The sequence below is a fragment of the Trachurus japonicus genome, chromosome 12, assembly GCF_045865225.1.
Source record: "Trachurus japonicus isolate A0001 chromosome 12, Traja_1.0".
Taxonomy (NCBI): domain Eukaryota; kingdom Metazoa; phylum Chordata; class Actinopteri; order Carangiformes; family Carangidae; genus Trachurus; species Trachurus japonicus.
The window spans coordinates 3013877-3041336 of record NC_140918.1 but is presented as its reverse complement, the minus strand read 5'-3'; the positions used below and the strand labels follow the sequence as shown (position 1 = coordinate 3041336).

Sequence of the window (27460 nt, the reverse complement as noted above, 5' to 3'; positions counted from 1 at the left end):
TGTATGAAAAAAAAACACTTCATGAGAGCATAAAGATGTTTTGTTGATATCTGAGAGGTTTTTCCAAACGTAGGTGTTTCCATTACCTGTTTTTTAATTGTGATATTTAGGTTTTGTGCATTTCTAATGGAAATGGAAACACAACTAGTGACTCCTCCTGACGAACGTTTGTGCCAAATATGGAGAAGCTCCATCGAGGTGTAACTGAGACGTTGGAGGAATAAGAGGATCATTTTAATCTGAACCTGCAGCCGGAGACAAACTGAGTCACTGCACATTCACCACGCTATGAGATAATAACACAACGTTACCACACAGAGTTGTTTTAGAGGGAAATACAGAGACTGATGATGAAAAACTGTCCCTGAAGGCAACGTGCATCACCAGTTTTGCATGTATTTCCCTCTAAAACAACTCTGTGTGGTAACGTTGTGTTATTATCTCATAGCGTGGTGAATGTGCAGCTCACAACTTGTCCACCAGAGCGTTGTGGAGTTGTTGGATTGTGTATTTGATGAGTTTGATGAGGGAAACCAAGAAATCCCATAATGAGCCTACGTAGCGTAGCTCTGAGCAGCTCACGGCTCTGCTCCGCCGTTCTAAAAACAGCTTGCACCAAAGTAACGAACCTACTGCTATGACTATAGGGATTATGGCAATGGGCCAATTTGCCAAAATGTTGAACTATCCCTTTAACAAGCTCATCACGTCCTGACGAGTCACTTTGATCAAACCGATCTGATCCGATTGGAAATGAAACTCTCATTTTCCAGGTTCAGGTTCAGTTCTGCTCCGTCTGGATCTGAACAGTTTCCTGCTGTAAAAGCTGGAAGGCTTTTATTTTGAAGGGCTGAAAGATGCTAAAACCTTTACGTTGTGTTTCCACGATCACATGTTGTCATATAAATTCTTCTCTCTTTCTCCTTCTGTCTCTGTTCTGCAGCCATGAACACGTCGGTGCGTGAGATCCACGTCTCCTCTCGGCCCGACTCGGCCTTCTTCCTGCGTCTGGACTGGAGGGGGCGGGGCTTAGGCTGCGGCTTCACGCTGCTGCTGACGGACGGACAGGACGCCTGGAGAGGAGAAGGTACCGACACCTCACCTGTCTGACCTCACACACACACACTTCACCTGTCTGACCTCACACACACACACACACACACTTCACCTGTCTGACCTGGGGCTGTGTCGTGTCGTTGACCTCGTCAGCTGCTCGGACAGATTTATTTGCTTCACCTGCAACAGGAGCTGGATTCAATTGGTTCTTCAGGTCAAAGGTCGTCGTTTGTTTGAATAACTTTATCGACACCGTCCTGCAGAAACAACACAGAAAAACATGGAGGTTATAAAACAGGAAGTAGACATGGGAGCCAGATGACGTGTGTGTGTAATTGGCAGAGTTACAATTTCAAGTTACCTGTAATCAGTAACCTAGTCTAAGTATCACAAAATTAAAGTAATGTACCGGATTACTTTTAGTTACTTTAGGATTACTTCAAAACAAAACATGCAAATTAAGAACATCACACAGGAAGTCAAACGCACCGAGCATCCGGTAAATTTCAAAATAAAACAGAATAGATGAACTCCAAATGGTAGAACCATCACTTGAGTCAACAGCCAATCAGAGAGTCCTGAAGCTGACAGGACGTCATGGAAGAAGAAAAATTAATCATGGAGGTGGAAAACAGCAACATTTTATGATCCAAAACATCCGTTCTACAACAACACAAACAGAAAGTTAAAAACAATGGAATTGAAATCGGGGAAACACACAAATCTCATTCTACTTAAAATAAGACTCATCACATTAAAAAGCAGCTTGTTTTTAGACACTTTTTACTTCTTTCAAGCAGATTTTCACTTGAAATAAGTAGAAAAATCTGATAGTGGAGCAAGTTTTTCTTTCTTATTACAAGCACAAAAAACTTACTTTCACTGGCAGATTGTTCTACTTATTTCAAGTGAAAATTTGTTTGAAACAAGTGAAAATGATCTAAAAACAAGTTCATTTTTAGGTGATGAGTCTTATTTTAAGTGGAAAGAGATTAGTTTTGACTAGAAATGAGACATTTTGACAAGAAATAAGACAAATATTCTTGGAAAGATTTTATGTTTTTGCAGTGTGGCAGAGGGATACGACTCTTCTTCTTTCTCTCTCTGTGCAGTGAGTGAGGCGGCTGTGAGCTCTGAGGCCGAGGAGCTGGAGATGCAGAGGGAGCGTTACGTCCAGGACCTGCAGGGGGCGCTGACGGGGGCCGAGGGCGCCGCCGCCACCGCTGCTACCGCCGCTACCGCCGCTACTGCTACCTACGTCTTCAGCCTGACGCCATCTCCACCGGGCGCCGCCGCCGTCACGCTGGCGTACGAGAAGGTTCAGAAGGACATCTCGGTGAGCAACACACACACACCTCTGACCCCTGAACGCATCGCTCCCACAGACGTGTGTTTATCGAAGTGTCACGTGACGTCGGCGCTGCGTTGGCTGCTGATAACGGTTCACCGCCGCTTGTTTTAGTTTCTGATGAAGTGACTGAGACGTGTGACGTGTTGTTATGAGCTCCTGCAACAACAGCTGGTGAACAGTTAGTTCAAATTTATTAAGGGATAACCCCTTGAGATGCATCATCTCGTCTCCCAGGGGGTCCTATACATCAAAACAATCAGACAATACAATACAATCACATACACAACACAAAACATACACTTAAAGTGTGCATAACAGCTCCCAAATCCCTCCCGCCCACCCCACCATACCCCATCAGCCCATGACCCCATCACAAGGGCAAAAAAAAAAAAAAAAAAAAGGTAAAAATACATGAAAATAAATAAAAAGAAAAACTAATAGCAACAGCAGGGGGTCTGAAACTAGTAATAGCTAGTTCTTGTTTTCTGTCTCCGGCTGAACATGTGTCATCAAATAGAAGCAATAAAATAATGTTCATTCGAAGAAAGAAGAAAATATAATAAAACACAAGTTAAATGAGTTGTACAAAAATTTAGTAAAAAGTAACGAATGTTTCACATGTAAAAAAACACTTAATCTTTGTGCATCAGTATTGAACCAAACAAAAATCAGTGCAATTGAACATTAAAGAGCTACGCTACGGAGGCTCATTATGGGATTTCTTGGTTTCCCTCATCAAACTCCTCAAATACACAATCCAACAACTCCACAACGCTCTGGGCGCTCTGAGCAGCTCGCGGCTCTGCTCTGCCGTTCTAAAAATAGCTTGCACCTACTGCTGAGACTGCAAAAACTCTAAATCTTTCCAAGAATATTTGTCTTATTTCTTGTCAAAATGTCTCATTTCTAGTCAAAACTAATCTCTTTCCACTTAATATATATATATATATAATATAATATAACTTCTTTATAGATAATTGTCACTTGTTTCAGTTGAAATAAGTAGAAAAATCTGCCAGTGAAAGCAAGTTTTTTGTGCTTGTAATAAGAAAGAAAAACTTTCAGATTCTTCTACTTATTTCAAGTGAAAATATGATTGAAAGAAGTAAAAACTGTCTTAAAACAAGCTACTTTTTAGGGGATGAGTATTATTGTAAGTATGATGAGATTATTTTTGACTAGAAATGACATTTTGACGAAAAATAAGACAAATATTCTAGGTAAAATTTTGAGTTTTTGCAGTGTAGGGATTATGGCAATGGGCCAATTTGACAAAATGTTGAACTATCCCTTTAACAAACCACAGAGAAAATAATATAATAATATAATAATAGAAATTATATTTATATTTTGGGGTGGGATGTCTGTTGCTTGGAGACCGTCAAGAGACAAAAACAAGCTCCTGTGTGAACAATAGTAAACTCTGTGTGTGTTACAACAGGGACTTGCTGGTGTTTGGTAATCTGGCTGATTAATCCATGTTCAGGGTTCAGGGCTCCCGTGGAAACACACACTCATCATCATCATCATCCGCAATGATGTGGACACACATACACACACACACACACACACATCCTCCTGCTGCTGCCACCCCGTCGCCGTGGTTACCGCGGTACAGATTGCGTATGTGTGCTTTTGCGGTAAAAGGGAAATGAATTGATTCAAAAACGAGAGTCAGAAACAACTCGGTTCCATGTGTGTGTGTGTTTCTGTGTGTGTCCGTGTATGTGTGTGTGTGTGTGTGTGTGTGTGTGTGAGGAGTCAGAGTTTCTCTTGCTCAACATGAAAACACAGTAATTCATCTGTCAGGGAGTTATGAGTCATGATGAGAGGGTCCGGTCTAACGCCTGGCGCTTCCCTCTAATCGCCACCGCCGTCGCCTCGCGCTCCTACAGGTGTTACCTCAGGTGCTCCGCATACCTGACTCTGAGTTCAGGGCTCAGGTTTCCTCCAGCAGCTGATCAGTGATGCTGAAAGTTGATGAATGAACAACAGTCTATTAAAGGGATAGTTCACCCAAAATTGAAATTTCTCATTACTCATTATCTCCTCCCCCTCATGTGGACTAAGGGCTGGGAGAAGTTTCATAGTCCTCCGTGGCTTCTCTGAGTTACAGGGGGTCTCGTCGTAGCAGTGCATGTCCATATAAGGGTTGCAAATAGATACCAACTGTCTTCGTAACAAAAAGACACACCAAAAAACATCCAAATGCCTCCATGCTGCTCGTATGTAATGTCCGTCTTGTATTGAAGCCCCGAAATGCAAAATTGTCCCGAAAAATTTTTAATAAGTCTATATTTCAAGCTTGTTTTGTAGCGGAAGCTTCTCGAAGCTCCTCTTCCGTGTTCGTCAAATATGGACGAACTCATTTCATTTCATTTCATAACCTTTGTTTAAACTCTGAGATATATTGAGGAGTAACATCATTTACAATATAGCCGAGATGAAACACAAAACACACAAGGACAGAAGACAAGACATTTGAAACATACAAAAACATAACAGAATACCAGAATTTAAAAGTGACTAGGGTAAATTGAAACATAGTTAAAAGCACGAGCAGTTAGAGGTAAAATAAGATGTAGTTATGGCTTTAAATTGTCCCATTGATAAAAGTGAGGTAAGTTTCAAATGATTCCCGAACTGGGAAGAGGACAGACCCTGGTTCGTCCAAATTTGACGAACCGGGAAGAGAAGCTTCCGCTACAAACAAGCTTAATTTTTTTCAGGACAATTTCGCATTTCGGGGCTTCAATACAAGACGGACATTACACACGAGCAGCATGGAGGTATTTGGATGTTTTTTGGTGTGTCTTTTTGTTACGAAGACAGTTGGTATCCATTTGCAACCGTCATATGGACATGCACTGCTACGCCGAGACCCCCTGTAACTCAGAGAAGCCACGGAGGACTCTGAAACTTCTCCCAGCCCTTAGTCCACATGAGGGGGAGTAGGAGATAATGAGTAGAAATTTCAATTTTGGGTGGGTGAACTATCCCTTTAATAAATAACTTCATATTCCAGGGTTCTGCTGCTGTTGGTGTTGTATTTTTCCAGGTGGCGTTTGTTTTCTCTACCTCGGCAGCAGCAGCAGCAGCAGCTGATTCAGACGAGGTGGAGTCGTTTTTCTTCTCTCCTCTGAATCAAAGTGTCCAGTCGTTAATTAACAGCTGCAGCTTTTAGAAACAGTAGCGTCTCCATGACGACGGGAGGAGAAAACCTCTGCCCACATCAACAGAGCCTCAGCCAACGGGCCGGTGGTGTATGTGTGTGTGTGTTTGTGTGTGTATATGTGTGTGTGTCGGCCTCTCTCAACAACATAGAGCTCAGAAATAAAAATGATATAATAAAAACCACTTCTTCTTTCTAGGAAATCCTACTTCCTACACAAATCACAGCAAGTGTCTAAATTTAAAAGCTTTGATAATGTCCCATCAAACCAACCGTACGTGCTACAGTTTTGCAACTTTCACTAATGTCACCGCAATACTTTAGAAACGTTTGTCCAATTAAATCCAGTGGAAATGATGAAGTCCATCACTGTAAAACGTATTAAACCTCTTTCACTTTCTCCTTCTCCTCCCACAATTTTTGCTCAGTTGGCATCAAATTTGCTGCGACTGCATCTTAAGACTGAAAACGTTGGACTGTTAACATATACCAGCCAATTCTTGCTTAATACATTTTCAATCTTCCTAAAAAAAACTGACAACATTTTTGAGTCGTGGTTGATGAAGTTTTGGCAAATATCAGAATTTTATCTCAAAAACTGAATTTTTGAAAACATTTTGAATTCTGCTCTCATGGGAAAAATTTCTGTCAGTGGCGTATTTAAACATCAGATCTTCTCTTATGAAGTAAAAAACAACATTTTCATGCTGTCAAGATGCAATTTATGTGTTATCAGATTTTTGTCTTGGCTGGAGTGGCTTTGTCTATTTGTGAAGCTTGTGAGTTCAAGTCTCAGCTGAAGCAAACAGACGTTGTAAAGCTTGTTCTCTTCCTATTTTGTCTCTTGTTGCTCAGAATTGCCTAAATTTGTCTAAAATTGCCTTCTTCCTCTCCAGATAGGAGTGTTAGATGCATTTACAGCCTGTTACTGTCTTTTTGCAAGTCATTGGCCCTCAGCTTTTCCAGCTCGTCTGTTTTCTCTGGCTCTGAAGTCTCCGATTATTTATTTGATGTTTCTTAACCAGCTGAAAAAAAGCTGGAGAGAATCAGACACTCATTAAAAAAAAAAAAAAAAACTGATCTGACTCAACTCTGAACCAAACAAACCAAAGCAAAAAGTGAAATAACACCCGTTTCCATTTAGTGTCTTAAAAACCTCCGATATATTTTAATATTTTCTTGTATTGAACTGATCTCTGTATGAAACTAGTTCCACTTGGTGGTTATTAGTAAAATAATGAGGCCTGTCATCATGATAAATTACTATAGAGAGAAATTATTCACTGACTTCATCTGTCTTATCAAGTAGGCTACACACACACAGACACACAGCTGTGTTACGGTCACCTATTTAAGGTGGTCTGTTTAAGGTGGTCTGAGGTCAGAGGTGACAGTCGCTGACTCTTATCTGTGTGTAAACAAACGTGTGCGAGGGAGAAGACGGTGGTTCCCATCTGCGTCCTTGTGTGTCTTTGTTGTGTGTCCTTCCTTGTGTGTCCTTATTGTGTGAAACCCTTGATGAGCTAATCAATGTTTTATGTCGACATCTGATCAGATGACTGAAACATGAGCGCTAGCTGTCACTCGTGGGGATGAATCACAGAGGAAGAAGACTTTGTTTTTGACCTTGATGCTAATGTTAGCTTCACTTCTGGCTGTTCAGAAGAATAAAAACTTAAAAATGCTGACTATCAATGTTGTGTAAATGAAAGCTTGGATATTGGATCCATGCTATCGCTACGTAGCACCATTAGCGCCATCAGCAGCTATTTAGCATCGATCTGGAAAGAAAAGAAACCCTCTATGCAAGCGCCTCTTTTTTATGCTAACGTTAGCATGCTAACTATAGCTACCACCCTGTTTCATCTCTTTCCAATACTGAGTCAGCGTAACAAACTAGCTAATGTATTTTAAGTGTAACTATGGGTGTGGCTAAGTTAGCTAAGTTTTCTACGTAAAAAGCTGCTAATGTTGTTGAAGTTGTTTATTTTCGTAGGATGCCCCAATTGTCACAACTCATTTACGAGGGGGTCCTACACAGCTCAGCACAATACAATGAAAGGAAACAAGACAAAACAATACAATACAGTACAGACAATAAAATAAAAAACAGACATATACAAAAATCACTTGGACAAAATTGCAACCAAAGTTTGAACAAATATTAGATGAAATGTGGTGACAGAGTTAATGAAAGCATGAGCAAGACGTTTCAAAATAGGAGGATATGTTAATGCTAACGTTGATTATGTAGCAATAAGCAAAACAAACACCTAGCTCCAGTTAATTCTGCTTTTTTTTGCTTCCTTCAGCTCATTTTGTTGAGTTTTGTTTTCGTGTCTAAAAAGAACGATGCTAATGCTAATAATGCTAATTCATCCGAGTCATTGCATTAGCTTAGCATCGACCTAGCTTGTCAGAAACATCATCACAACCTAGAAAACTCCTGGAATAATCATGTCTGACAAAATATATGCCATTATTTTTTTATTTTTTGAACTATTTATATGTTTCTGTTTGACGATATTATGATTAAAAGTTTTTTATATTTGTCTGATTCAAGCATGTTGTCCTGTTTCTCTCAGTTCCGGTTGGGTTCTGTGTGTCTGGACGCGGTCCCTGAGCCGGCGGACGTGGTGAGGGAGCTGCTGCTCCACAGTCTGCGGAGGGGAAACACGCTGCAGCAGCAGAACCAGGACCTGGAGGAGGAGAACCACAGACTGAGACGAGAACAGCGACGCATCACCGACGAGTAAAAACACACAACAACATAACTACTACGACTAACAGGCTCAGAACAAAACCAAAACCAGGCAGAGACAAGTCCGGGAAAGTCCTGAGAATTTTAGATGGAAATTTTTACAAATAATGTGTTTTTTTTTTTCTTTTTAAACATATTTATGACATGAAACATCTGGAAATCGACCCCGGAGCAGCTGCAGTGGAAACGATCGTCTGTTTTCTTCTGTTGTTTAATCATTTAAACTCAGTAATGGAACCTAATGACACAGATTTAGACTTAAGTAAGAAGAATAAGAAGTTAGAGACAGTGAAGTTCACATGGAGACGACTTAACTGGGGGAGTTTTAGTTCCCTCAAATCCATCATCAGGTTCCTCCGAGTTATTACACAACACGTGTAAGTGTGTGTGTGTGTGTGTGTGTGTGTGTGTGCGTAAGTGAACATACGTCAGTTTGAGCGATGGCCTGGAGTCACGTCGGTGTTAATGTTCCTCACACCCAGTAAAGTGAGAGTTACTTCATCATGTGTCTCAATGTAAAGACTCAGTGACGTATTTAACTTCATCATTAATGTTCACACACTCATACACACACACCTTTAAAAACACAAAGAAAAGATAATTAATAATGTAAAGGAGACTTGTTGAGTTTTCGGGTTTTAATGAGTTGACTCCAGATTTATCAACTTTAAATTAGTGGATGAATAAATGAACTGAATTGTTTTAACAAATGAATGAGGGTTAGAAACACATTAAACTTACTACACACATGGATTTAATTTAACATATTGTAGGAAAATGTTTATAATTAAGTGTTTTCACTGCAAAAACTCAAAATCTTACCAAGAATATTTGTCTTATTTCTAGTCAAAACAAATCTCATTCTACTTAAAATAAGACTCATCACATTAAAAAGTAGCTTGTTTTTAGACACTTTTTACTTCTTTCAAGCATCTAATAATCTGATAGTGGAGCAAGTTTTTCTTTCTTATTACAAGCACAAAAAACTTTGCTTTCACTGGCAGATTTTTCTATTTATTTCAAGTGAAAATCAGTTTGAAACAAGTGAAAATGATCTAAAAACAAGTTGATTTTTAGGTGATGAATCATGTTTTAAGTGGAAAGAGATTAGTTTTGACCAGAATGAGACATTTTGACAAGAAATAAGACAAATATTCTTGGAAAGATATTAGTTTTTGCAGTGTTATTGATTAAGGTGTCCTCAGAGGTAGAAATCCCTTTTAAAAAGGTGCACTGCTTTTTTCTGAAGTTGAATAATCTTGGTAAAAATAAATTGTTTTGATAGTTTTAACTTTTCTTTCAACCCTTAATCTCCTTTAATGCACAAATAATTATTGAAAATATCTTAATATCTCATAACGATCCATTCATTATCCAAACAAACATGCAAATAGTTTAATTTCTTAGTAAAAATAAACTGCTCACACACAAACAGGAGGAGATGATGGGGACTATTTTCAGAGACGGATTAATCCACATTAGGTTACGGGTTGTGTGTGTGAATAAACTACTAATTAGCTACTGTGTGTGTGTGTGTGTTGCAGACTGAAGCGGTACACTGGAGGAAAGGAGGCGTTGGAGGCGGAGCTCTACTCGCGCTTCGTCCTCATCCTCAACGAGAAGAAAGCGAAGATCCGCAGCCTCCAGTCGACCGTCACGCAGCTGCAGGAGACCAGGTATCGCCACGGCAACGGGACATCGCAGTCGGGTCACAGTTCGATCAACGACGACCTTATATACAGTATATATATATGACCGTGTTGTTTTTTTTGCTGGTCCTCTGCTGCAGGAACTCCTCTGAGGGAGAGAAACACAAGAAACGAGGTCGAACAGGAAGTCAGGAGGAAGAGGAGGAGGAAGAGGAGGAGGAAAAAGAGGAGGAGGAAGGAGGAGGAGATCAATATGGAGGCAGCACAGACGAGGAGCCGGAGGAGGTTCAGTCGACTCCAGCTCCGTCTGCTCCGCCGCGGGGTGAGACCTGAGTCAGACAGGCTGAATACTCCTCAACATGAATGAAATACCTAAAAACTACGGTGCACTCACTGCAGCTTAAAGAAAACAACTTTACAACACAACAGGAAGTGTTTCTGGAGGACACAATAAAGTGAGGGACCAGCAGGCTAAAGGCTAATGCTAAGCTAACAGTCGTGTCCCCAAACTGGTCCCTCGTTTTATTGTGACTGGTCCCTGTCACTGCCCGATTTACATCGCTGCCCGATTTACATCGCTGCCCAGCTACGTACGGTAACTCCACTTGGACAAACTTAGTTGAATTGACTTGACCTTACAAGGTTGGTTTTACATTGACTAATGTAAATTGAGGGTTGGTTGTGGTGGTCTGGATCTTGATGCTCAGAAAACAGGAACAGAGGCGACTTTTAGTGTTTACTCTCGTCTTTTCTCGCCGGCCTCATCACCATGACAATCACAACTACCACAACACTCACTAAATAAACTATTAATATATTAACTTTATATGCACTACATGTAACAACACCTAAACATATCCCAACTTTACAGTACTGTATTTTAAATTTACAGAACTTTAAGCAGACTTCCGCTTGTACGCAAATCGGGCAGTGCCCTAATGAAGTTTGTCCAAGTGGAGTAGACAGTGGTCAAAGATGGCAGCCGGTTCGCACATGTGCAGACCAGTATTTACACAAAAAAAATTTAAAGCAGAAGTAAGTGATATATTTGTGTTAATATAAGTCTTAAATAGTTATATCTTCCGACAGCAATCACTTACATAGAGTGTTTGGACCGAAACACGGGTCTGTCAGTCACTCTGCTCTGCTCTGAGCCCAGGAGAAAACATTTATCGTATCCTACAGTTTTTATCCAATGAGGAGAGAGAACGGCATAAAGGGCTGTGTATGCAGCCAAGGGACGCCGTGAATGTGGCGACGTAGGGACGAGGACTGTTATGGTGCGTTCAAGGAAACTCGTATTTTTCTGACCGTGAAGTGGTACCAGTTCGATCTGGTACGAGTTCACGGGTCAGAAGTTACGAGTGGCCGTTATAGTGACTTTCACAGGTAAAACAGGTCGGAAAAACACGAGTGGGTTGCCTGGAACGCTACAAAGTCGTAAGTTGTGACTTGAAGCTGTAATTTACGATTTCAAAAGCCTGCCTGGAACGCAGCATTAGCCAAAACGACCGGATCGCTTACTTCTGCTTTAAGTATATTTTTGGGGCTTTTTCGCCTTTTACTGGAAAGCACAGTTGAAAGAGAGAAACAGGAAATGGGGGGGCAGAGAGGGGGGGATGACATGCAGGAAAGGGCCGCTCGATGCGGGATTCGAACGCAGGCCGCATGCAGTGAGGACTGTAGCCTCAACACTTGGGGCGGCTGCTACACACCGCCCCGTTCTTCACTTTATTATGTCCCCTGGAAACACGTGCACTGTGTTATATTATCAGTACCTGCTCGGTGTTACAGCGTTATGAGTTCTCTTCGCCGTAGAAGGAGAGAAACGTTCTAGAGGTCGCGACCCCCCCCCTCTCCATTAGACGTCTCTATGAATCACGGTGACGGTCGGTGACGGTGCGTTCAGGGGCGGCCTCCAGAGTCGTTAATCTGGCTCTGAAAACAACATGACATCATCACTCAGAGCGTGTCGGCTGCAGGTGTTGCAGCTGAAGTGATGGCTGATGGGAAACACCTGTGGTGGGGGGCAGAGGGGGGGCCGTCACTCATCGAGCCCCGTGATGTGTTCAGGTGTCACGCGTCAAAACTGTGAAGCTGTCAGGAAAAAAAGAGTTGAGTTGAGTTTTGTTTTTCTATGTGTGTTTCTATGTGATTTTTTTTTTTAATACTTTTTGGGTGGCAGGGGGCTGTTGCCACGGCAGCCAGTGTGTTTGTATGACATCACCGAGGAGTTATGTAATGTAATGTGGAGTAGAGGGTCCTCGTTCCACTTCATCATCACAGAGAGTGTGTGTATGCATGTGTGTGTGTAAGAGTTGAACATAACTCACCTGTCACAGTGTGTGTGTGTGTGTGTGTGGGGTAGGGGGGGAGGAGGGGGGGGCTTTAGGCTTTAGGGGCAGTTATTCCCCCGCCCCTCCCTCATTTTTCCACTTTCTCACTCGGCGCTGAATAAATCGTGTTAAATCCCAGACACTGATACCTCGATACGTCGTCTGCTTCCCGGGCCTTCCCCCTGCATCCCATGTTGTTGTTTCTGTTGCTACGACAACAGCTCACGACGACGGCTGCTGCAGGTTTCCAGTTATTGTCAAACAAAAATGGGAGCGGCAGCGGCGGCGTGAGGAGGGGCGGGGTGCGGGGGGGGGGGACTGTGGTTAGTTTGTTTTGTGAGGAAACGGTGTCAGTAGTTAACCGACACACACACACACACACACACACACACGTACGGTTCATGCGAGACAGCATCAGAACGTGACCGTCGTGAACGCACCGTGACCTCTAGACCAGGGGTTCTCTACTAGTCTCACTCTGGGCTCCACATTGTCCCATGGTCACTAAGTCACGACCCACTTTTATAGAATTTAAACCAAGATTTAAAAAATAAAAAGCCTTTAAAAACTCATTTAGCTCTTTATTGAGCAAAGTGCATTTCAGAGCACATGAATGAAACTGAGGAGTTACCATGACAACTGCATGTACGGAAGTGGATAAAAAAAATATCAAACTGCACAAAATGGAGACCATGGAAAAGTATGGAATTTGACTTCTGATGCATCTCTGCAGGTCTTTAAAGCATGGAAATGGAAACTATTGTATGGAAATTATGTACTTAGCTACAATCCCCTGGTAATTATTTGGTTGCATAATGGCATACCCATTCAGAATAATGAAAACAAATGATAAATTGCATGCTTTTTTTATATTATGCACATCTATTTACTTAAATATCACAAATTATTTGATTTTTTTTACAGAGAAGTCTGGAAAAAGTCTGGAATTTGGAAATTTCAAATGTGTAGGAACCCTGATAAAAATATATCAAACTGCACAAAATGGAGACCAACAAAACGATATATTTGACTTCTAATGCATCTCTGCATTCAGAGCATGTTCACAAAAGTGAATTAATACCAAATTGCACAAAATAAAGACCCACAAAACAAAACAAGATTGACAGAATGCACTAATAAAAGCAGGGAAACAGGAGCGCCAAATCATCAACTGCATGTGTGCAAGTGTCGTGTGCCTTTCAAAATAAGTTATATTTCAAAATAAAAGACATGTCCAACATCAGATGTGCATTAAATATTATTTACTTTTTTGCCCAGCTGTCCGCGACCCACTTTTGGGTCCCGACCCACCAGTTGAGAACCACTGCTCTAAACCCTCTGACCTTCTGTCCGTCTTCTGTCCGTCCTGCAGAGTCTCCGTCCCCGTTGGACGACAGCCTGAGGGACATCACCGACGTCGCCCCCTCCAGAAAACGCCGCATCCGCCACCTCGCGCCCCCGGGGGAGGAGGTCGTCGTGGCCGCCAAGAAACCGACGGCAACATCATTGACATCATCGTCATCGTCGTCCCAGAGACGAAGGTACAGCACGAAGCTCCTCCCACTCTGTGATGTCATCGGACGTCTGGTCTGTTTATTTATTGGCCTCGTAAACGCTTCATACTCTTATTGTGAAAGTCGTATATTGAGGGTGGGGTGTGTGCACGTTAACACACACACTTAAACACACTTAAACACACACAGTCTATTTTAATGCACTTTATTGTTTAAGTTGAATCTCACCTCCCTGTTTTCCGACGGCCTCCACCTGCAGCTGCTCCTGTTTAAACTCACTCTCTTTGTCACTTCCTTTGCTTTAACTCCACCCCCCTACACACACACACACACACACACACACATACACACACACTTAAACACACTTAAACACACACATTCCTCCACATGTTTACGTCACTGATTGTTTCACTTTACGGCTCCATACGACTGAGATTAACTCTGCAGCCTTGTGTAACTTTCACGTACAACTCAACAGCAGTTTGGGGGAGGGTGTGTGTGTGTGTGTGTGTGTCTTTGTGTGTTTATGCGTGTGTGTGTGTGTGTGTGTGTGTGTGTAACCTCAGACCCGAAGGTTAGAATCATAGCGAGCTGCTGCAGATTGGATGTAATGACCCGACATAAAGAAGATCTCTGACAGCAGCTTTTATGATGTTTGATTTTCCCGTTCAAGAGGATGGGGAGGGGGGAGGAGGGGGAGGTGTGTGTGTGTGTGTGTGTGTGTGTGTGCATGTGTGTGAACGCTGGGACTTGACTCTAAAACATCAGTTATTAGAGCTGCAGTAGTTTCGTTCTCACTTTTTTTTTAGATGAATAGAATAAAAAGATATTGATAAGATATTGATCTTTGGAAATGTGGTGAACTAACCCTTTAATTTGATGTTAGTTGTTGTTGATGAAGAGTTAGGACGTTGTCATAGAGAGCCGAAGTGGAAGCAGGAAGTAACGTCGCCATGTCAGTGAACGGGAGTCAAAGTTTTATTTTGTGATCCGATTGAATTGCGCCATGAGAAAAAACTCTGTCCTCTACCTGTTTAAAACATCACGTTTCATGAAGAGAAATCAGCAGTTTGTTGTAAAACTATTGTAAAATAAAATTCCATCCATAATTCCAGTCCATAACCAGAAAGACTACAAGTCGCGTAGGTGACGTCACCACATGGCGTCCTTCCTTTCCCGTGTCAGTTGGTGACGTATTTTTTGTGGGACACAGATCTGTAGTCCTAGAGCGTCTTTACACTAAATACATTCTTCTGTGGCCGTTTTATGATAAACGGCTGATTTCTCTTCATGAAACGTGATGTTTTAAACAGGTAGAGGTCAGATTTTTTTCTCATGGCACAATTCAATCAGATCACGAAATAAAACTTTGACTCCCGTTCACTTACATGAGGCGCGTTTCCATTGCAGGAACTTCGGGGTAATTTTACGGGGCCAGCCCCGTTGGTGCGTGTTTCCACTGCAGGAACCTCCCCCACAGGGCCATTTACAGGAACTTTTACGGGGGCCAACGGAGTACCTACTCCAGGGTAGGTACTCCGTTCGGCCCTGAAAAGCTCCTGGTGGGGCTCGAGGTTAACCCGGCACTGATTGGCTAAAGCTAGAGCAGCTCTGACGCTACCAGAAAGCACCAAAACAACCGGCATTTTTAAAAGGGGGAGCAGAAGGGGAGCATCAGCCTAGCAGACACCGCTGTAAACAACAAGAAAACAGCAGGAAGATATACACAAATGGACCGACGATGAGGTGCAGACATTGATTGCAGTCTACAGCACCGAGGAGATTCAGAGGGGGTTTGAGTCATCGTGGCGAAATGAAAATATCAGCGCACCTCGACACACTGGGGATCCATCACGCCACAACACAATGCCGTGAAAAGTTAAAAAAAAAAAAAACTCAAGCAGGATTACAATCAGCCGCCATGTGCACAAACACACAAACCAGAAACGCGCCTACCGCCTCAGCTCCTTCCATCCTTCTTCTCCGTTGTTGTTATGATTTTTGTGCATGTGCTTGTGACCTGCCTGGGTGACGTCACGGTCGAAACTGTTGCACAGCGGCGATCGAAACTCATGACGTCGCTGCGGGGTCCTACTCTGCAGTGGAAACACGGCCACTGAGAGGGCCGAGTGAGAGGACGGTTCCTGTAGAAGTTCCTACCCCCTCCCTTTACCAGGAACTCCTGCAGTGGAAACACGGCTATGGAGACTTTTTCCGAGTTGAGGTCCCATGGTGACGTTACTTCCTGCTTCCGCTTCAGCTCTCTATGAGGCCGACTAAAGTTTGAGAGCTACGATGTGATTGGACGGTGGGGATCATGGTGAAATATGATAGGACGATCAATAACGAACATAATCAGCTGATTATAGGAACAGAGAGAGAAAGGGGGGAGGAGATGATTGAATCTAGCTGAGCTTCACTCTACTGGAGTCGATGACATCATACTGTTCTGTCTGTGTCGGTGCAGGAAGCGACCGACAGGTGCGTTAACCTGCAGCTACGTAGCTCCGCCTCCTCACTGAGGAGACGACACGTAGCTGGTTTACTGCAGACAGGAGGATCACTCCGTTAATAGACTCAGGAGAAATAAACTCGGCTCCTTTTATGTGTCGTTTTTATTTTTTTTCCCGCCTGTTCGAACACTGTTCACTTTGTAGTAAAAGACTAAATGAGAAAATGTTTCTTCACAGTTTGAAGCAGAGCTGTGTGTGTTTTTTTCTTGGACGCTGCTGAATGCTGCTGTTTTTTTTTCCTCTGGGAGTCAGAACAACCTCCTCTGTCGTTATCTGACTGCGTCCCACGGCTCCGAGGCTCCGAGGCTTCTTCACGTCCAAAATCCTCACAATGCCGCCGCTCTTGTGCCCCCGAAACCTCCCGTCTGCCAGTTTTTTCTCCTTGGACGTGTTCAGTTATAGAAATTAATCCAAGAGTCATGTCTCAATCTGACGTTTGTCTCTGTGGCCGTCCAGCGGAGAACGCTGAATACACGGCGGCGGCCAAACTCCAAACTCCGGCCCCGAGCCAGCGACTGTTGCTGCTCGCAGATGGTAGTAAGTGCTGCCATCCATCGCCGCCGTTACCGGCTTATTACCGACCAACAAGAAGCAGCAGTGAGCCGATGAGCAGCTGTGGCTCCATGTTTGATCCCACCAGCACCTCCTCCTCCTCCTCCTCCTCCTCCTCCTGAGCTGGTAAACCCTGGCTGCTAAAGAGAGGCCTTTGTCTGAGGTGGTTACCGTGGGGGGGTCCAGCTGCTGGCAGCGCTTCACCCTCCTATTGTTTCAGCCATTTCCATCACTACTCAACCCGTTCACCTTCCACAGCCACCTCCATGTAGAGGAGGAGGAGCAGGAGGAGGAGGAGGAGGAGGAGGAGGAGGAGAAGACCCTGCAGAGAATCAAATGAAGGCCACATGAAGCGTGGCTGATGACGGGGATTGCTCAACGTTTTAGGGAACGTGTTAAATACAGAGCAGGAAGAAACTCCAGAGTGAAACTTAGTGCAAAGGTGGAAACTTCAGGTGAAGAAAGTCAGTGATGTCAAAGTTTGTGTTAAAGCTCCTTCAGAATAAAGGTAGATGTTTGTGTTAAAGCTCCTTCAGTATAATGGTAGATGTTTGTGTTAAAGCTCCATACAGTATAAAGGTAGATGTCCATGTGTAGTGTGGTTATAAAGCAGCTCTAGGTTCTATATTAATACTGTGAAAGTATCAAAGCCTCAGGCCACAGAGAAATGCACACAGCCTGTATTCAGAAACTGAGCCTTAAAGGGATTCGCCAACATTTTTTTTTTCTTCATGTCTTGCCTCACTCCTGAGTCCATGACCAGCAGATAGACACCATCCTTTCGACTGTGCGTGCAGTAACAAGGGAGATAGAGCCGTATCGCCCGTAATTAGCTTAGCTCAAACACTGGAAGTGTATGGGTAGTGTTAGCCTGCCTCCACCTAAAGTCATCAGAGAAACTCTTCAGCAACTCAGAAACTCTTCTTCGTCTCAGAGCTGACAAAACTCTCCGGTAAGGCATCTTGAGCGGTCAAATGCCGGTAACGGGACGAGATCGGTCAAAACGGAGGGTTCAAGCAAAGACGGTTTATTTTGGTTCAAGCTAGCTACATCGAGGGTAGGTTAGCTTCCTGTTTCAAAGTAAAAACACAAATTCTAGCGTCATGGTTTTCTGTATGTAAAGGGCAACGGGTGTTTTATTTTGCGAAAGTAACCGGAAGTGCGTTGGTCACAACGGCTAGCTCGAGTAGCGCCGAATTCGTCCAAACAAAATTGTAAACAGCTGGTATTTAGACAAATTAACGACACACTGCTGATCTAAACGGCTACTTTCTCACCTAAACATGTTTGAAATGTGGATAAAGTGATATATTTACAGAGTTTAGAGCTAAAATGAAATCAGCTTCTGACTGCTGATTTCAGCTCGGGTAGCAGGCAGGCTAACACTACCCATACACTTCCAGTGTTTGAGCTAAGCTAATTAGCGACTTTAGGTAGCAGGCAGGCTAACACTACCCATACACTTCCAGTGTTTGAGCTAAGCTAATTACGGCGATACGGCTCTATCTCCCTTGTTACTGCACGCACAGTTGAAAGGATGGTGTCTATCTGCTGGTCATGGACTCGGGAGCGAGGCAAGACACGAAAAAAAAAAAAGTTGGCGTATCCCTGTAAAACCAGCCGTCAGGACTTCCTGTCACTTTGTGATGTCACAACAAAGCCCCGCCCCCTCACCACCTGAACCCACCATCCATCAAACAACTTTGCAGGATTTTTAGTTTCTCTGAGTGTTTTATTCTGAAATCTGCTCTGTTTTTTAATTGGATCACTTTAGAAAACAGTCAGCCAATCAGAAGAGAGGCTCAGAGCCTCCTCCTCTCTTCTGATTGGCTGACACCGACCTTTTGTTACCAGATCTTCAGAGAGAAGCTGAGAGAGGAGAAAGGAGATGGAAAACTTCACTGAGATGTTTTTTTAGATCTGGTCGTGGATCAGTGACTGAGCTCTTCATTGAACAGAATAATCTTCTCTGTGAGTCAACGATTAAATGAGACTCGTTCTGATTCGATTATGAAACAGCTGTTTGATCTGATCTCCTCCTCCTCCTCCTCCTCCTCTTCCTCCTCCTTGTTGTTGACTCACTGTACTTCCTGCAAACATTAGATCTGAGTGTTTTCCCATGAAGAGAAACAATAGAAAGCTGCAGTGCGACTCTCCCTCTCTCCCTGTGTTTCTGTAAACCATCAAACGTCGCTCGAGGCCATAACACATAATCACTACAAGACGCAGCAGCAGCAGTTTGAGCTCCGTGTTTCTGCTTTTAGCTTCACACCGACAACAGATTCTGCAGCCTGTTTGTTCCTCTGTGACTCCTCTAACGTGTGAATATGAACGTAGTCAGTAATCAACGTTTCACAAGATGAGAAAAAACCTTGATGACGTCTCTCTCTGGCCACCGCAGCAGCAGGGAGGATTTGTTTGACGTCAGACTGTGACATCGGCTTCGGCCCGGCTCGGCCAATCAGATGTGTCCGTTGTCTGTCTTTAGGATTGTTATTGTTATGTAGAGAAAATAAACAACAGTTATTATGACACCGACAGGTTTTGATTATCGTCGCCGCTAATGAGAAACACTGAGTGATGTTTGAAGTCTGGAAACGATCAGAGCTGGAAACGAACTCCACCGCCGTCACATGACTTCAACACGGAAGAGAAGAAAGTCGTTTCTGACTTCGTTTTCTCACAATTCTGACTTTAAAGTCCCTGAAAAGTGACACTGGATTCGTCTTCTGAGTTAATCACATCCCAGACATATGTCCTATTAACCATCCTGCCAATTTTGGATGCTAGAAAAATTTGTTTAGTAGGTGAAATTAGGTTTTAAAATCATGACTAAATGAGGCAGTTCTCACAGCTCTGGAAGTCTGCTGCAGGCACAGAAGCCCCGCCCACTTGCTGAGCTTCGTCAAGTTTCAACTGTCAATCAAATGGCCAGAGACGTTCTACCGGCCGGCCAACTATGCTGATGCTACTGCTAACTGTCACATTGTACCCGAGCAGCTACGGGTTTGAGCTAGACGTTTGAGCCTGAGTCTGAGTCCAGCTCTTATCTGAATGTCTCGGATACACACTGAGCAGTGAGGGAAATATGCTGGGGCCGCTGCCGTCAGCACACCAATCTCCGCTACCCTGATAGCGTTAGCTACGTTAGCTCGACTAGCCCGGCGCTAACGCGTTAGCTCGCCGGCTAGCCCCGTTCATCCCGTTCACCCCGAGCCACTGCAGCATCGGACCCACGGCTCACCGCCACAGCAACGGGAGCCTTGAAGGCTACACCACAACAACAATGAGGGCCGCCACCGTCAGCACAGGACGACGGGCCTGGCGTTAGCTTTCCCACTGCTGAACACGCCGAGCACGGCAACTGGGTCTCGCGCGAGTTGAATTAGATCTAGTTTTACAAACATGTCGACTTGCTTGAAGTAAATAAAGTGCACGTTTGAGTCGATCGACGCTGTCTGTGGAAAAAAATTGCGGATGTGCCGGACAGATGCAGCTACCGCAAAAACAGGAGCACTGAAACTGAAAATCTTCAGATCCAGATCTAAAATTAAGCACTGTACAGAAATGAGTCTTTTTGCATGTTTTATTTCGAACACTTTTAATATATTTTGAAACAAAACTCTAATTTCACTTTACAGGGACTTTAAACTCAGAATGAGAGAATTTTCTGGAAAAAAATAAAAGAAAATCTCCAGAGACCGAGCTCAAGCCTCCTTGTCTTCTCGTGTCCTTGTCTCCCGGCTGCTGTTAACACAGATTAAACTCTGCGGTGCTGAATGAATCAAACCAGTGTAAACAGATCTGTGGTTTTGTCATTTTCAGTTGTAATTAGTTTCATTGAACCTTCCAGCCATTAACAGAGAAACCGCAGGTTCGATTCCCCTGGTCCCTCGTTTCCCAGCGCCGTCTCAGACTGAACTCTGAGTCCATGTTGTCACCATCATCATCATCAGCTCCGTGTGGGGGCTGCGTCCCCCCGAGCTCCACCTCACCCCCTCCCTCCCTGTGCCATGTGTGGGAGTCTGCGGTGGTCCTCCTCTCTTGTTTCCTGTTAAAGGGATAGTTCACCCAAAATTGAAATTTCACTCATTATAATATCTCCTCCCCCTCATGTGGACTAAGAGCTGGGAGAAGTTTCAGAGTCCTCCGTGGCTTCTCTGAGTTACAGGGGGTCTCGGCGTAGCAGTGCATGTCCATATAACGGTTGCAAATGGATACCAACTGTCTTCGTAACAAAAAGACGCACCAAAAAACATCCAAATACCTCCATGCTGCTCGTATGTAATGTCCGTCTTGTATTGAAGCCCTGAAATGCGAAATTGTCCAGAAAAAAATTAAATAAGTCGATTTTTCAAGCTTGTTTGTAGCGGAAGCTCCTCTTCCCAGTTCGTCCAAGTCTGACGAACCGGGAAGAGGACGGACCCTTGTTCGTCCAAATTTGCTTCCGCTACAAAACAAGCTTGAAATACAGACTTATTACATTTTTTTCTGGACAATTTCTCATGTCTGGGCTTCAATACAAGACAGACATTACATACGAGCAGCATGGAGGTATTTGGATGTTTTTTGGTGTGTCTTTTTGTTACGAAGACAGTTGGTATCCATTTGCAACCGTTATATGGACATGCACTGCTACGCCGAGACCCCCTGTAACTCAGAGAAGCCTCGGAGGACTCTGAAACTTCTCCCAGCCCTTAGTCCACATGAGGGGGAGGAGATAATGAGTGATGAAATTTGATTTTTGGGTGAACTATCCCTTTAACTGGTTCCAGCAGCAGGGCAGCGGCAGCGGCAGCGTTGCTCCCACAGTTGGTAATGATTTGAAGGAGCTCGGGGCCTCGATCGGCGCCGCTCTCAGCCTGGGTCGTCATGGTTCCACTCAGCCCGGGTCGTCATGGCTACACGTTGAGCCCGGGTCGCGTTGCGTTCGGGTTTCAGAACCAGAATCAGTCTCTGTGATGTCGTCGTCGTAGGAACGGGCAGCAGGTCTGGATGGTGAGGTGGGTGGTCGTCATGGTGGTCGTCAGACACACACTCACAGGTGAAAGGTGAGGAGGTGTGTGTGTGTGTGTGTGTGTGTGTGTGTGTGTGTGTGTGTGTGTGTGTGTGTGTGTGTGTAGCTTCAGGGAGGTTTCACTCTGACCTCGTTTTCTTTCTTTTTTTTTTCTTCTGCTCCTTCAGGTTTACAGTAAAAGCATAAACACACTGGTCTCTGGCCTGAAGGCTTCTTATAAACACACATCAACACACTTGGTCCTCAGCTCCACAGCCACATGTCCCATCAGCCACCAGGAGGAGAAACCTCTGAGTGGTGACGCTACAACAACCGATTATTGAGTTGTTCAATCAAGCGGTCGTTCATCTTGTCTTTGTTCGTTGATAAAAGCCAATAATAGGGCTGTAACGATATCAAAATCTCACGATGTTCAGTCTTCAGACAACGTTAAAGGGACAACGAGGAGTTTTGGAAAAGCGAAGTGTTTTCTCACTACATTTATGAGCCTCCGCACCGTGAAATTCTTTGACCGGCGCAAGACAGACTCATGTTTGCATTCATCAAGAATTAAAGTCAGAGGTTGGAAGACGATCACATACCGTCGTAGTTCGACCATAAACGGAGATTCGGCGGCGTTATTCTCATGACTCGCCACGAAACCGAAAGTAAAGAAACGCTGGTCGGCTCGCCCAGCATTTCCACCACCACTAATAATAACAAAATAACCATAGAGACAAAACCATAGATTTATAGAAAATGGGCCCATTAACAAGTGGTAACGTAGATTCATCCACATTAATATGAGACTTTTTTATTGTCGCGGAATTTTTCGTTCTGCCGATGGAGAAACTCCTTGTTGTCCCTTTAACGCCAGTTTCTTGGTCTTACTTGGTTTTGGTCTCGGTCTTGGTCTTGACTCAGTCTTGGGTTAGGTGAACCCAGCCCTTCAAATACTTGGACAAATACTTCTTTGTCTTAGATCCATTGATAGGTCATAAGGTGGGTTTACATAGACAGTTTTAAACGGTTTCAAATGTTTCATATAAACACCTCAAACCGTCTCATTTACCCCAAACCGATTGAAATTCCATTGGGTTTGAAGGGAATATAGCTTAAACCTTTTCTAAAGCGTTCTGTCTGTCATGTAAACCTTGAAACAGGTCGATTTTCTGCCACTCAAGCGAAAATGTCGAGCAAGAAATTCACCGCCCCAAGATGGACTTCAAGAGAAACCAATTTACTACTGGACCTGCTAAAAAATCTAAATATTACATTACATATGCAATGCAGTCCCAACTCCAAAAGACTCTCTCTTCTTAAAAGGTACATTGTGTAGGAATTCCTCCCATCTAGCGTTGCGGTTGTATATCACAAGCAACTTAATCGTATTTTTCATGCTGCATTCACCTGAAATTGGGCAGACGTCAGACAGATGACAGCCGCTGCACGTAACGGCATAAACAAGCCTCTATGTAAACAAGTGGTCCGTCAGCACGAGGCAAAACAATACACGTGACAATATGTTGTCATGACGATGTGGTATTGTTTTACCATCTTTCTCTGGACTTCTGTGACTGAAACGACATCTGGTTTGTTAGCGACGGCCGTCTGCCCGACTGCAGGTGAATGCAGCATCAGTGTAACGCTCCATTCCTCCTCACTGCGTTACCACGGTGACTTTTCACAGACGCCACCTCGACCTGAGCCGACAGCTCCGGTGTCTCCGCTGAGTTTCCATGGTTTCCTACCGTCACGCTGCTACTGAACGTAAAAACATGGCGATTACTGATGAATGAAAAACAGACTTTTGAACCAAATATCGATTTTCGTGAATAGATACCAGGAGAAGTTACACAATGTCCCTTTGAAAGTACTAGGCATATGTCACGCTGCTGTTTAATAAAGAGAAATATTATAACAGCAAAGACTGCGCTCAACAAACAATGTATTTCCATGTTTCTGTTTCTGTTTTGTTTTTGGCACAGCTGTGCATGTACTGTCCATGTAAACCCACCGATAGACACCTAGATGGTTTGATTTGTCCTTCAGCTTATCAGCAGTAATAATAATCATAAGTATAGAGAAGGTGTGATTGACTGTGAAGGCCAAACTGAAGGAAGACGTCTCACTATAGACAGTGCCGTTGCTAGGAATTCTGGGCCCCCTTAAAGAATACTAAAGTGGGCCCCTCCCCCTAACTTTTCCTTTTTTTTTCTTAGACTATGTATGTATTATCGTTTTTTATTTAGCCTACCTTGTTTTGATGCTAATGCAGCATTACACTGCAAAAATTCAAGTATCTTAGCAAGAATATTTGTCTTATTTCTAGTCAAAATGTCATTTCTAGTCAAAACAAATCTCATTCTACTTAAAATAAGACACATCATATTAAAAGTAGCTTGTTTTTAGACACTTTTTACTTCTTTCAAGCAGATTTTCACTTGAAATAAGTAGAAAAAATCTGATAGTGGAGCAAGTTTTTCTTCCTTATTACGAGCACAAAAAACTTTCACTGGCAGTTTTTTCTATTTATTGTGAATTTAAGTGAAAATGATCTAAAAACAAGTTAATTTTTATAGGTAATGAGTCTTATTTTAAGTGGAAATAGATAAGTTTTGACTAGAAATGAGACATTTGGACAAGAAATAAGACAAATATTCTTGGTAAGATGTTGAGTTTTTACAGTGTACTATGAGTATTAGTCAGGGTCTTACGCAGAATAAATCAGTCATACAAAGATTAGACTACTGGGGTTTTTTATGGGCCCCACTGGGCGCTGGGCCCCTAGAGTTATCATCACCTTTCTCCCCTATACAACGGCCCTGGCTATAGAGGATAGAGGAGTTAGAGAGGAGTTCATTCATTCATTCATCTTTGCACCACCAGCCTCTCAGTGTATCAGGCCTCAGGTTGTAACTGTGGTCAGGTTTATGTTGGACTGAGCTGAGCAGCTGCTGGTTTCAACCTCCCCCAGAGTTTTTACTGTTGGTTCAGTCTGAACATGTAAACGTCCGGAAAAATGTCAAACTGCTGCTTTAAGACCGAAACCTGCAGCTTCTACGTCCAGACTCTCCTTTGATCCTCTCTCTCTCTCTCTCTCTCTCTCTCTCTCTCTCTCTCCTGTCACCTCCTGCGCTGCCTTCATCTTCATCTTCATCTTCATCTTCCTCATCCTCATCCTCGCTTTCTCTGAACGCCACTTTCGCCTCACGGTGCTGCGTTCAGGTGAAGCTAAAGCGTCTGTAGAGCAGAGAGCGAACACCACGAGAAGTCTCCACGTGGAAACAGAAGAGTTATAGAGTGTATTATTTAATGTAGACGATACACACTCACACACACACACACACACACACACACACACACACGCACACCTACCTATCTACACACAGGTATAAAAGTCGCCCATGTGTTTCCAGTCTCGCTCCTTATGGGCCACATGATCCACTTCCTGTCTCAACAGGAAAACTCCTGTAAATCGGCCTCATTAGCCCACTGACCTGTGTGTGTGTGTGTGTGTGTGTGTGTGTGTGTGTGTGTGTGTGTGTGTGTGTGTGTGTGTGTGTGTGTGTGTGTGTCTCTGTGTGTGTCTCTGTGTGTGTCTCTGTGTGTGTGTGTGCAGTTACTCCCCTGCAGCATCCAGTAAGCAGCAGTCGACCTCCCATCGCTCCACAGACGCTGCAGCAGCTCGTTCAGAAGCCGAGGACCTGTTTGAAGACTTCTGAGGATGAACCGTGACGCTCTGACGAAACGTACGAATCACAGGTCGATGGGAGATTTGTTTCTTTACTTAACGACCTCGACCACGTGTTTATTAAACGTAGAAGTCGCTTTAACCAAAATCATTAAAATTGGATCAGACTGAAGCCATTAAGTCACAGAAACACCGTTATTCCTCCAACAGGAAGCTGCTGTAACGACTTCCTGAGCTCGCTAGGCTAACAGGCTAGTGCTAGGCTAGTTAGCTAACTTTTCCATTTTGTTTTTTCTTTGTTTTTGTTTTTTTGTAGTGCACTAAATTCTCTTTCTACATTGTTAAAATATCAGATTTAGTTATAGGTTATTCATATGAAAAAGTTGTGGGTGAATTTATTGTGTGAAAATGGCGGCCATGTTGGATTTTCTAGTAGGCTAGCGGGGTTTTCTACGGTGGCCCTGAAGGATCAACTCACTGCAGCTTCAAGAAAAGAAAACAAACAAAGACACAAACATCAGAAAACAACTTCATCAGTTTGACACAACAGGAAGTGTTTCTGGAGGACACAATAAAGTGAGGGACCAGCAGGCTACAGGCTAATGCTAAGCTAGCAGTCCATGTGATCAATACCATGTGAATCATGTGATATTGACGTTCTAATAAACCAAACAAACTCAGATTATTGTCAAACCCACTAACAGGAAGCGGCCCCTCACTTTATTGTGTCCCCGGAAACGAAAAGGTAGAAGCTGAACCCTCAAGGCCACCGTAGTTTTGCTTCTTCTCTTCCTTCGTCCTCTCTTGCCTCTGAAGTTTTAAATCCAGATGAAACTTCACACCTCGCTGAAGTTGAGTGAAACTTGAACTCATCGTGTTCATCGTCACGTCTCGGCTCAGGTTCCTGCTGCTCCTCATCAACTCTTTGTTTTTGTTTTTTTTACATGTTTACAAAGATGTGATTTTTATATTTGTACCAATAAACTGTGTAAATATCAACTTTAAAATGACAAAAGTCTTTTGTTTGATCTATTTAATTGTATAAGTTTAAGTTTGTGGGTGTGGTCTAACGTCTGGATCAGCACCGATCATGTGACTGTGTTTAATCTGTGTGAGAACGGAGAGGTTTTAGGTTTCTGACACTGAGGTGAAGTCACATGAAAACGAAGCCGAGCGTCCGTCCGCCGTGACATCATCACCCTGCAGCTCAGAGCGCCGGCCAATCAGAGAGTCTAGTTGACCCTGGCTACATCCTGGGTCAACTCCTCTGTCCTTGTAGCCTATAGTTAGTACATCTCCTCCACCATGTTTGATTCCCACGGCCGGTGAAACCGTGATTTACAGCCTCGTCCGCCGGTCTCACAGCTGCCCGTGTTTGAGCAAACCAGCAGAGTGCATTGTGGGTCAGATCAGGACCAAGACTAAGTGTGTGTGTGTGTGAGTGTGTTTACCAGTGGGGGAGGGGTTCAATAAGAGTTGCGACTTCTCCCATTCACTCTTCTCATTAACAGTGTTTTGTGACTCACAGTTCAAACATGTCGACATCAGGAAACTCTTTCAAAAGTCCAAAATTTCCCTTTTTTTGAGATTAAAAACTTAACTCAAAGAGGTTGACTACAATTCCCAAGGTGCATTTCTGCATCAACTACGTCCAATTAATGAGCTTAAATTCCTCTTCTCTGTGTGTTGATGATAGCTTAGGGAAAACTAATTTGATTATTATTTTAACCTCCTGGCTTCTTCTGCAGCAGAGGATCATGGGTATTGTAGTCTTCAGAGCTTTCCACTAAAATTGATGTTCAAAAAACACAAAAAAGTGGAGATAATTCACAAAATAAAATACTTTTAATGTTTTGTCCCTCTGCA

At 43.4% G+C, this 27460-nt stretch overlaps 1 protein-coding gene across 1 annotated transcript; it reads left to right on the top strand.

Annotated features, from left to right (window-relative positions):
* Window positions 1–943: 943 nt before the first annotated feature.
* On the top strand, window positions 944–26140 carry xrcc4 (X-ray repair complementing 4). Its single transcript, XM_085792605.1, has 7 exons — window positions 944–1087; window positions 2169–2392; window positions 8165–8331; window positions 9885–10016; window positions 10130–10311; window positions 13698–13866; window positions 25523–26140. Exons 1-7 carry the CDS (start codon window positions 946–948, stop codon window positions 25623–25625), a joined length of 1119 nt encoding a protein of 372 aa, XP_085648731.1. The 5' UTR covers window positions 944–945; the 3' UTR covers window positions 25626–26140.
* The last annotated feature ends 1320 nt before the right edge of the window (window positions 26141–27460 follow it).